Consider the following 11536-nt stretch of genomic DNA (forward strand, 5'->3'; position numbering starts at 1 on the left):
ATTTGAAACTCTCTTGAATCCTAGTTGAAAGATGCATATAGAGATGATTGACCAAAGGAAATCACCTAGAACATCCTAAAACAACTAAATCACCTTGAGCTAGTTCCCCTTGCAAGAAAACCCGAAAACGATGTCGCCCCAAGGTGGAATACTTGTAGAAAATGATCCCCCACGCCGAGTGAAGCTCCTTTGGCCTTGGAATCAAGTTGAAATGAAAGATTTCAGAATCTAGAGCTTAGGGAGAGGGAGAGCTCGTGAGGGAGGTGAGGGAGAGAGAGGTAACGGGAGAGAGTGAGAGTGAGGGAGAGGGAGAGAGTGATATTTTCTGTTTAAACGATTGTGGGGTCCAGATGACCATATTATGGAAATAGAAACTCCACGCCCGGAGTATCCGGACCAATGGCCGGAGTATCCGGGTGTTACAGTATCTCCCACCGCACCGCTCCTAGTCCATTTCTCCTTTTCTCTTCGATGTTCAGTTGCTGTCGGGCACTCAGGCTGGCGTATGCGGCGGTGATGTTGCCCAGCGATGGGTGAGCCGGTGAGGCTCGCCGGCGCGGCGCGCGTTGACAGTGCATTGGTTCGAGCTCACAGACTTCCTTGTCCTTCTCATTCCGTTCGCCGCGGCCTCCGTCCCCATCCTGCACGGCGCGGACCTCCTCCTCGCCGGGCATCACCTGTGTATTTGTAGCAGAAGCAACTGGTGTGAATTCAGCTCAAATAATCTTTGCTTCCAAGATGATCCATTTGGTCGGCAACAGCTTGCAGATGATCCATTAGTCGGCAAAAGGTTCCAGCATGCAAGATCATCCGTCGGTATACTGACGCCCCGGCCTGGATGGTAAGCTCAATTGTTTGCTCAAACCTCATCGTGTTTTTCAGTTTAGTTCAGAAATACAGTATTTGACGACCATCTATGTATATTCTTGTTATTCCTGCACATAAATCATTAGCTGGCTAAGTCCAGAAGAAACATAAAGGATGGCAATGTGACTACTATTTTACTGGCTAATTTGCATAGGAACTGTACTTTTCAGAACCGAAGAACATTTGCTGGAAACACAGATACGCTAAGACTGCAGAGTAGTATGCTATAAGCAGCTGGAAAAAATGACAATACAGCTCCAGTGCTCCACTCGTGGCATCCGAATCCTGAGGGTGAACATGTATGTAATAAGACTTTTAGTGTGCGATACGAATTTGCAAGCATGTGTGCATTGTACAGTGTTTCCAAGCAAACCTGAAACCTGTTAGAAAATGTCTAGTCACGAATGACTCGGACTCATGGACGGAGGGGCAGTGCTATATAAGCGTACAGCAGGGGCAAAACTTTAGCACCGAGCAAAACTTGGGTCGCAAAGACAGCTTCTTCGATCCAGTGCTCGGAGGCGAAGAACAGCTCGAGTGACAGACAATGGCAAGCGCAGCCCCTACTATCGTGCTCGTCCCGCTCTGCGTCCCCGGCCACCTCCCGTCCTTGTTCGAGGCCGGCAAGCGGTTGCTCCGCACCAGCGGGGGCGCCATGTCGCTCACGGTGCTCTTCATGCAGATGACCATGGAGGCCAACCTGATGTCCGACGTCGCCGACCTCATCCGCCGGGAAGCGGGGTCCGGCCTGGACATCCGCTTCCACCACCTCCCCGCCGTGGAGCTCCCCACCGACTCGCACGGCACCGAGAACTTTATCATGCACTTCATCCAGCTCCACGCGCCGCACGTCAAGGCCACGCTCTCCGGCCTGGCCTCCCCGGTCGCCGCCGTCGTCGTCGACTACTTCTGCACCACCCTGTTCGACGCCATCCGCGAGCTCGCGCTGCCCGTGTACGTGTACGTGCCGTGCTCCGCGGCCATGCTCGCGATCATCCTGCGTCTGCCGGCCCTCGACGAGGAGGTGGCGGGGGATCTCGGGGATATGGAAGGAGCGGTGGAAGTGCCCGGGATGCCGCCGGTGCCGGCTGCCCTCCTGCCGACGCCGCTGCTGAAGAAAGGCCCGAACTACGCGTGGATGGTGTACCACGGCAGACGCATCATGGAGGCCGCCGGCATCATCGTCTACACGGTGGCCGAGCTGGAGCCGCCCGTGCTCGCGGCCATCGCCGACGGCCGCTTTCCGACCGTCTACCCGATCGGCCCCGCGCTGTCGTCGGTCAAGGCGCCCCGCGAGCAGCCGCACCGGTGCGTGGTGTGGCTCGACGCGCAGCCGCCGGCGTCCGTCGTGCTGCTCTGCTTCGGGAGCATGGGCGGTAGCTTCCCGGCGCCGCAGGTGAGCGAGATCGCTGACGCGCTCGAGCGCAGCGGGCACCGCTTCCTGTGGGTGCTCCGTGGCCCCGTACCGGCCGGCGCCCGCTCGCCGTACCCGTCCGACGCCAACGTCGACGAGCTCCTCCCGGAAGGGTTCCTGGAGAGGACCAAGGACAGGGGCCTCGTGTGGCCCACGTGGGCGCCGCAGAAGGCCATCATCGCCCACGCGGCCGTCGGCGGGTTCGTGACCCACTGCGGGTGGAACTCTGTCCTCGAGAGCATGTGGCACGGCGTGCCGCTGGCGCCGTGGCCGCAGCACGCGGACCAGCACTTGAACGCGTTCCAGCTCGTGTCCATGGCGGGCGTCGCCGTGGCCATGGAGGTGGACCGGAAGCGGGGCAACTTCGTGGAGGCCGCGGAGCTGGAGCGCGCGGTGCGGAGCCTGATGGGCGGCGAGTCGGAGGAGGGGCGAAAGGCGAGGGAGAAGGCCGCCGAGGCGAAGGCCCTGTTCCGGCGCGCCGTGGAGGAGGGCGGGTCGTCGGACGTGGCGATGAAGAAACTGGCCCGGGAGATGTTGGAACATCGTGGATGCGAGGCTGAGGCTTCTGCAACTGCAAGCCTGGTTCGCTAGTGTGGTTGGTGTATCCTGTCTGTGTCTGCGTCTCCAACATTTGCAGAACTTTCGTAGCTCTGTTTGGCTTGAATAATGTTCTCTTGAGTCATGTTGTTGTGAGATTTTCTGCAAACAGTTTGGTAATTGTTGGAGACGCGCAAGATTGTTTTTTGGTGCGCGGAAAGAATTGAGAGATTGGGTGCATGTGGACGTTGCCTGTATCAACGTATGTTGGCTGTTTGTTTTGACTTGGCCAAAATATTATGCATGCATTTTGAAAACAGTTAGAGAGTATTTTTTGCTCTTCACATGCGGAATTCGCTTTAAGAGAGGTGTATTGGAAATTGTTAGAGATGCTCTAACTTCATTTATAGCAACGACACCAATAATGTGTAAGCACTCTGAAATGAAAAATTATTCATATAACATCATTTTTTTGCGGACTTTATAAATATTGATAGCTTCACATGAAGTTTAACATTTTGTTAAAAGCCTTTCTTAGGAGGGCATCATACCCTTACTCTCTCAAGCACCTTGTAATAAGAACAACTTCATGGGCGTATTGTTGTTACTCAACTTCACTTGGAACCTATTTGGATACAATTAGCTTTAGGTGATCCAAACAGCAGGCTAAATATGAATTAAAAATTAACCAGCGGTGGTGCTCATCCCGTTCTGCGTCACCGGCCAACTCACGTCCATGCATGCCCCAGGCCGGCAAGTGGATGCAGTGCTGCGGCAGCGGGTGCGCCATGTCACTCACCGTGCTCCTCGCGCGGTCGCGCCGTTGCCGATGGCCAGGTTCGCGCACATCGCAGAGCGGGAGACCTCCCCGGACTCGGGGTTCGAGTGTTCGACATCTGCTTCCACCGGTTCCCAAACCCTAATGGTCACATCAATGACCCATTTTTAGACATGTGTCTGAATACGATGTGTACGGGCAGCGGTGTGCACGTTCAGATTTGGTGCTGGGGTCTGCCTCTGGAGGCCTCTCCCTCTCCGCCCGTCCATCTCAGCTCAGGAAGGGGAACCACTGGAGCAACACGTGCCCCCTTCTTCAAGAGAGGCCTAAACCCATCGCCTTCATATAGGTGCCGCCGTGCCGGTAAGACGAACGCTGGCGTAGAGGAACGGACGACATGCCGAGCCCAACCGTCGTGCTCCTCCCGATGTGGGCTCCCGGCCACTTCTCGTCGATGCTCCAAGCCGGCAGGAGGCTGCTGCTCCGCGGCGCCGGCGCCGCAGTATTCACCCTCACCGCGCTCGCCATTCCCTCGCCGGCGCTGGCGTCCGAGGCCGCCAGCAGCGAAGTACGCTGCTGCGAGATGGCTTCCGGCGATGGTATCGACTTCCGCCGCCTCCCCGCCGTCGAGCACCGCGCCGACCGCCCCGTCAACCCTTCCGAGTACATCCGGCTCTACGCTCCCCGCGTCAGGGAGGCCATCGCGGGCCTGTCGGCTCCGGTTGCGGCGGTCGTCGTCGACCTCTTCGGGACCCCGCTCCTCGACGTTGCCCACGACCTCGCCGTGCCGGCCTACGTCTACTTCGCGTCCACCGGCGCCACGCTCGCGCTCATGCTGCGCTTGCCGGCGATCCACGAGGAGGTGGCGGCAAGGTTGCGGGAGAGGCAAGGGACTGTCGACGTGCCGGGGATGCCTCCGGTGCCGGTGGCCTCGGTGCCGTCGCCGACTCGCCGGAGCTGAACGACTACGCGTGGTTCGCGTACCACGGGCGCCGCTTCATGGAGGCCAGAGGCATCGTCGTTAACACGGCGGCCGCGCTCGAGCCAGGCGTCCTTGTGGCCATCGCCGACGGGCGGTGCACGCCCGGTGACCGCGCTCCGCCGGTGTACCCGATCAGCCCGGTGCTCTCGCTGAAGCCGCGCGTTGTTGATGATGATCGCCCCCCGCACGAGTGCGTGCGGTGGCTCGACGGGCGGCCTCCGGCGTCCGTCATGTTCCTCCGCTTCGGTAGCAGGGGATGGATGAGCGCGGTGCAGGCGCGCGAGGTGGCCGCCGGCCGGACTCGAGCGCAGCGGGCAGAGCTTCCTGTGGGTGCTGCGCGGCCCGCCGGCGGGCAGCTCGCTGTACCCGACGGATGCGAACATCGGCGACCTGCTCCCCGACGGGTTCCTGGAGAGGACGAAGGGGAAGGGGCTCGTGTGGCAGAGCTGGGACCCGGAGGCGGAGAGCCTGTGGCACGGCGTGCCGATGGCACCGTGGCCGCTCTACGCGGAGCAGCCGCTCAACGCGTTCGAGCTCGTGCCTCGTGGCGTGCATGGGCGTCGCCGTTGAGCTTCGGGCGGTCTGCACGGGGAGGGATGGCAGCTTTGTTGAGGCGGCGGAGCTGGAGCGCGCGGTGCGGAGCTTGATGGGCGGGTCGGAGGAGGGGAGGAAGGCGAGGGAGAAGGGCGTGGAGATGAAGGCCGCGTGCAGGAACGCCGTGGAGGAGGGGGGGACGTCGCATGCTGCCACGCAGAGAGTGGTGCAGGATATGCTAGGAAGCTACCTTACCCAAGTAAACCAGCAGAAGAAATATTGTCAACACAAGATCTAAAATGTCCGGAGCCTACGAGATCGCACTGCAGGTATAACCGTACAAGCGGCCCGTTCCTATTTTTGAATAACTTTTTATAATTTTTGCGCTACAGATGGAGATGATAGTGCTCACGCAGCACCAATCTTTTTAGTTGATCATTGGCCCCTGGATGGAGATTCGAAGACCAAAGCATCACCTTCCTCCTCAATCAGTTGCATAAGGGCAATGGCCAATGGTATAAGGAATCACCTGTGTCACCAATGCTTCCTCGTAACTGCTTTGCTCATCTCTCAAAGTGCTCATCTGAGCAAAATCAGCTTTCCTCGTCATCATTTCTTTTTCGCTCAATTTGCTTCGGTGTTCATTGATCCGTTTGGTCCAAACAGAGCATAAGCACAAAATTACATTGAGTTAAACAGTGCTACATCCTGCGCCGCCGGGCGACCGCTTTGTTGGCGGCGAAGACGGACGCCGAGTCTTCCTGACGTGGCTCCTCGCGACGCGCGCGGTGCAGAAATTTGTCGTCGTCCGACGGGGATGTTGCCGTCATAAACCACACTTGAGGTTGCCGTCCTCCACGGCAGCCACAACGGCGGCGCGGAGCCAGAGCACGGGGCGTCGCGCCGTGGCCAGCAACCGACCGTCTGGGCGACCTCCGACCGTGACAACCGACGGATCGGAGAACGCGAGGCGAGGAAACGAGATGGCCGCAGGCCGGCGTGACCCTACTGGCGGCACCGGCCGTCGGGCCGTGGGCGCAAAGAACGCACGATTGCCTCGCGCGGTGGCGCGGCACACTCCTGCTGGCGGCGGCGCAGCCTGCGCATGGCCGCGGATGCCGGATGGCACCGTCATGGCAGGCGCGGTGGCTGTGTCGCGGGAGTGGGGCGGCGCTTGTTCCACTGCGCCCATAGCCGGTCGAGTGGCGCGATCGAAGGGACGTAGGCTCGGATTCGAACGCACGGTACAACGGACGACATGGGGCGTAGATAGGCCCAAGTCGGACCATCCAAGTAAGCGAGTGGGCTTCACTTTTGCCTCAAACAACGCATTGGGAGCCGCCGCGAGTAAGCGAGTGGGCTTCTCGGCTCTCGCTTCCTGTTCGACGTGTTACGCTGTGTGATGGACTGATGGTCCAAAAAATTAAAATTCTCGATGCTTTAGTTAGTGTGATGTGCGTTTATCGATCGACTCCAGGACTCCGGGACTTGATGTTGACAGTAAAAACATGGGGGTAATAACAAGTTATATTATTACAGTCTACAAGGGGCAATAGACATCTTTCAAAGCCGTGAAGTTACTTTCAGATCACTCGGCCACTTGCAGAGTCTCTTCCTGCTGCCCTTTCACTCATCACATCAACATAGACACAATGGTATGTATCTGACATCCGGACAGCAACTACACTGATAGACATGTGCAAAACAAAAACTTTGGATCACTGTTGGGTACCCATCCGATCAACATCTAGCAAAAACAGTACGATGTGAGAGCCAACCAATATATAAGACACCACTAGCATACATGTTACCACAATTACCAGAGCACAACATCAACACAGGGCCTGCACGGATTACCGTTTGATTTAGCACAGGCCACTGGATTACACATCCGGTAATCCACACACACACACACACTAATTGCTCTAGCAGTCCCTGCTTAAATTGCCTGCAGGTTAGGTTACAACAATCAGCAGCATCAACAGCTAGGTTTTGTGGCAGATCGACACATTGCACATACACCTCCGGCCGGCGCACGTCACGTTATTACAGGAGGTGATGTGAGCTGCCAAGTTAGCACGTAGAGCAATACACGGCACGACACTGGGGCTACGTAGACGCACGCACGCACGCACATACATGTGCTGCTAGCTAGCTGCATGACAGAAGAGAGGGAGCATGCTTAGATAGTTGGTTTATCTGATCTGGAAGTGGTTCGGCGGCGGGTTCCCCTGGTGGCCCCGGCCGTCCTGGTCGGCGTGGCGGCACCCGTCGCCGGCGCCACCGTTGCTGCTGCTGCTGCCGCCGGCGCCGCCGTTGCTGCTGCCGCCACCACCGCCGCCGCCGCCGTGGCCGTGCGTGTCCGCCGAGCTCTTGCGGCGGCGCTCGTTGTGCCCCGCCAGGCGCAGGCGGCAGCTGCGCCTGGCCTCGTCGAACTCCGACAGCTCGTGGAACCTGCAAAGAAAAGGTAAACGAGATGGATGCAGCGCCATGAAAGAAAACCACGGGTATTTATCTGAACCAGTGCAATTTTTACTAGCTAATACTACGTCGGTCGGTCGATCCAAATGCACGCGCGTACTGCCGTCAAATCTCATCGGAGTGACACGGCGCCGCGACCACGAGGGGACTGCGTACGGCGAGGGTACGACGTGCACCGGCGAGCATTCAAAACGAATCGCCGAAAGCTATCGGCCTGCCGGCCCTTGCATCCATTCCAGGGCTTCAATTCACTGCCGCCCGGAATCTGGTGCCGTGCGTGCGGCCGCACATGCGCGTGCGCGCAAAAGCGGCGACAGCAAAAGCGGCCGTGGAGGCGTATCAGTCCTATCGACCGATCCCAACAAAGGGGCCTATCGAAATTCAGCATTAAGATCGAAAAGAAACGTTGAAACTTCCAAGTTTCAGCAGTGAATTCGTTTAGCGTTCAGCAGGTTAATTTGGAAAAGAGCACCTGAAGAACATCAGAGCTAGTGTTGTCTGGTCTGCTTCCCGTTCAAGTTTCCGACATGAGAAAGGTTATAAGTTTTAACACAATGATGCAGGGGTATGCTACCTAAGGGTATGCTACCTAAGGCTAATCACAGCGAGGAGTTTCGTATCCCTGTTGTCATATCAGCTTGGGGGATCAATGAAACACTATGCCTCAATGGAGAGTTTCATTTCACTATTTCCAAAGCTAACCGGTGTAATTAAATGCTAGTTGATCTATCAGCACACGGGATCCCCACGAAACAACGGCGGTCACAGTGGTCGTTTCACGCCATTTACAACGTCTTGGAAACGAGTCAGCAGAGTGTCATGTGGATGAAACTGGTTCCTTCTCTTCCCTCATTAAATCAGTGCCACATCATCAAAAATGCTAATGTGTTATGGTAATTAATGCCATGAAACTCGCTATGAAACCCCATTGTAATTAGCCTAAACATATTATATCTGCAATACCCAATAACCCACCTAGAGTTTTTCTTTCTTTCTTTTTAGTTTGATGCTGTACAATATAGGTTGAATAAAATGTACTTTTTGTCGATGAGAACCTCAAGATGGATTAGCTATATACGTTCAAAGCATTTGGAGAGTTACTTTTTAGCAAGAACATGAGTTAATTAGGTTCATTAGGAGCATCAAGGAGACTGAAAGAACATGAACATGGACCCTGTCCAGGGCGTACACTAGCTCTAAATCCTCAAGGACCACACATATTTTGTTTGTTCCACTTAAAACCCCTCACGACTAGTGAGCTAGTATGAAACAACTATTGTAGAGTAAACGCCCCTCACAGGCATGTCTCTGTCGATAACAGCCTCAACAGCGCTAGGACAGAATGAACAGTACCACAGCCAGAGGCAGGGACCAACAAGAACTAGTCCTGCACATTAACATCAGGCCACAACAGCTGCCATCGAGTTCGCAGATGCGCCCTGCCCTTGTGATGCACATGAGACTTGGAAAAGTCTCTCAGGATGCTGGTGAGCTAGAACAAGATCAACAGTGAAGTGACTTAATCCGATCTGGAAAATCCAGTCCAGCATGACACATCCATATGCTGCAAGTGCTTGCCACTTGCAGTTTATGCTCTGATGCTCTGAAACATGAAGCAGCAAGTTGGCCCAACGAGCATATGTAAAGAAAGCATCAGGGACAGAGACCTGAACTATCTGTTGCCCACAACTTGACTCATCTAAGACAACAACTAGCTACGCCCACATCATCAGCACACAGCAGCATGCCGCTGATTAGGGAGAGAGGTCATCAGATTTGGCAAAGACGTGCAGGCCTCGCAGCTGAATTGGGAAGGCCGAATCTGCCGGGCCGGGAGAGCCACGGCGGCTGGGTCCGGCCGCCGTGCTTACCTAAACCCTGGCCTGCCGGCAACTGCTCCTCCTCCTAGGCCGGTCAAGCGCAGATCTTTCCATCGCCATGCTCACACCCCACCGACAAAAAGCTAACGCCTTGGGGCCCAACCCAACGAGAGCACAACCCACTAGCCTTTCAGAGCAAGCAAGGGGAAAGGACAATGATGCCCACCACCATGTACGCTCGCTCTCTCGCGCGCCCTCATGTGGACGAACGGAATGCGAGCGGCGATGCTTTGGTGCACCGGCAAAGCAAGAATCCCTCCTGAGGTGAAAGCATGAGAACCTAGTCTCCGTCCCCTTACCCTGCTTCCCGCTCTGTAAAATTACTACACTGCTGGGGGGAATGAAATGCACAGATGGTTTAGCTACCACCACTAGTTATTCTCTCCAAAAAAAAAAAGAGATACTACCGCTACCAGTCACTAGTTACTCCACATGGAGAACGTCCTAGAACAGTAACTTCCACTGATCCATTTTTTGAGTGCATCAGGGAGTGTGACGTACCGACCATCTTATCAGTTTGGCTCAGAGGATCAGACCACTAGCTAGACCAGTGGCTGCTGCAGTCACCAAAAGAGGAACTGCTATATCCAAATCCTCCTGTTATAGTGCTATTTTTGCAGTTGTTGGAAAGCCAAGAACCAAACAGAGCCTGGGCAGAGCAAGAGCTTGCACGAGAGAAACGAAACGACTGCAAGATCTTGCCTGAGTCCAGGACGAGGACCTAACAGCTACCAAGCTCATCATGTAATCCATGATCCTAGAAAAAGGTGCAGGCTTTAGGAGAATCATGCACCTCAGGCGGTGATGTTCTTTTTTTTTCTTAACGAATTAAGCGAGCTCGTTCAATTTAGCAGTACGGACTGGAAGTGCCCGGTGTTCTCGAGCTGATCGAGCGCGGATTGCCAGCCGTGGTGCGGCGCGCCCCATGTGGGGAGAGGGTTTGGGCGGGGAGCGGGGGCTTACCGGCTGCATTGCTGGCAGAAGCGCTGGCGGAGGCCGGCGACGAGCACGACGGGTGCCTTGGAGTGCGTCTGGCACACCTTGTGCCTCCGGTTGTACTGCCCCGCCTCGTTCAGGTCGGCGTTGCACCGCTCCGCCTGGCACCTCGGCCCGCCGCCGGCGCCCGCCGCCGCGCCCCTCCTCGCCGGCACCGGGGAGGAGCTGGAGGCGCCGGCAACGGCCGCCAGCTTGGGAGGCTTCTGGTCCTCCTCCTCCCCGAGCGGCGGCAGCGCCCCGTCGGCCGACCCGGAGCCGGAGCTCGAGCCCTCGCCGGCCGCCGCGGCCGCGGCGAGCGCGGCCATGGACGCCGCCGCCGCCGCCGAGCTCGAGGAGCCCCTGCGGGACTTGTCCTTGCGGTCCATGGCGGCGCCGGCGAGGGGGGAGGCGATCGAGGAGCGGCCCGAGAGCTGGCTATAGGCGGAGCTGGAGCTCTGGAGCTGCGATGGCAGGTTTGCTAAGCGCTCATGAGTGGAAAGTCTGGACGATGAAGTAGGGAGGGGGCTGGGAAAAAGGTTGAGAGGGATATAAAGGCGGGTGCCGTGTGTGTGGAGGCAGGGCGCCCATGTGGGCCCCGCACCCCAGCTGCTTCGTGTACGTACATGTATGCATACACTTGCGCATGTACATTACATGCCTACTATGCGTATGTCACATACACGTATGCTCTACTAGTTGCTGTCAGAGAAGCAAAGGTCAGGTGGACCTGCGATAATGGTACGGTGGATGTAGGGACACACGGATTGAGCTGCTAGAACCCTAGAACCATTTGAAAGCCTTCCACTGAAAATCAAGGAAACACAAAACGGTAAATAGTTTTGTGATGTACTAGCAAGCTGGTTAGTCTTTTTTTTAAAAAAAACATGTTCGTCCGGGTTCACTCAATATATATATATATATAGTAGTTCATCATTATTTCAGTAATAGACAATGTGTCTAACAATAGCAAAGCATCTATAGTAATAACTTCATCAATTTTGGTATCTACGGAATTGCAGACCATCTACGGTACTCTTAGATGTGCTAACAAGGATAAGTTGCGCATGAATAGGTTTTCAGAGGTAGAG

At 56.1% G+C, this 11536-nt stretch overlaps 2 protein-coding genes and 1 pseudogene across 2 annotated transcripts; 2 read left to right on the top strand and 1 right to left on the bottom strand.

Annotated features, from left to right (window-relative positions):
• Positions 1–1366: 1366 nt before the first annotated feature.
• Positions 1367–2967, top strand: LOC112882948 (anthocyanidin 3-O-glucosyltransferase 2-like). The gene has a single exon (XM_025948148.1). The coding sequence runs from the start codon at positions 1415–1417 to the stop codon at positions 2870–2872; it is 1458 nt and encodes a 485-aa protein (XP_025803933.1). The 5' UTR covers positions 1367–1414; the 3' UTR covers positions 2873–2967.
• A 1026-nt stretch (positions 2968–3993) lies between these two features.
• On the top strand, positions 3994–5410 carry LOC112881222 (annotated as a pseudogene).
• A 1469-nt stretch (positions 5411–6879) lies between these two features.
• Positions 6880–10977, bottom strand: LOC112883475 (squamosa promoter-binding-like protein 13). Its single transcript, XM_025948781.1, has 2 exons — positions 10437–10977; positions 6880–7566 (listed from the first exon to the last, which is right to left on the bottom strand). The coding sequence occupies exons 1-2, from the start codon at positions 10832–10834 to the stop codon at positions 7308–7310; spliced, it is 657 nt and encodes a 218-aa protein (XP_025804566.1). The 5' UTR covers positions 10835–10977; the 3' UTR covers positions 6880–7307.
• Between the last annotated feature and the right edge of the window lie 559 nt (positions 10978–11536).

Source organism: Panicum hallii, chromosome 2, assembly GCF_002211085.1.
Source record: "Panicum hallii strain FIL2 chromosome 2, PHallii_v3.1, whole genome shotgun sequence".
Taxonomy (NCBI): domain Eukaryota; kingdom Viridiplantae; phylum Streptophyta; class Magnoliopsida; order Poales; family Poaceae; genus Panicum; species Panicum hallii.

Excerpts from the sequence above, each read along its gene's own strand:
- LOC112883475 (XM_025948781.1), bottom strand. The coding sequence starts at position 10,834 with ATGGACCGCAAGGACAAGTCCCGCAGGGGCTCCTCGAGCTCGGCGGCG. Across the intron at positions 7,567-10,436 it reads TTCTGCCAGCAATGCAGCCG|GTTCCACGAGCTGTCGGAGT; the intron begins GTAAGCCCCCGC and ends TTTTCTTTGCAG.
- LOC112882948 (XM_025948148.1), top strand. The coding sequence starts at position 1,415 with ATGGCAAGCGCAGCCCCTACTATCGTGCTCGTCCCGCTCTGCGTCCCC.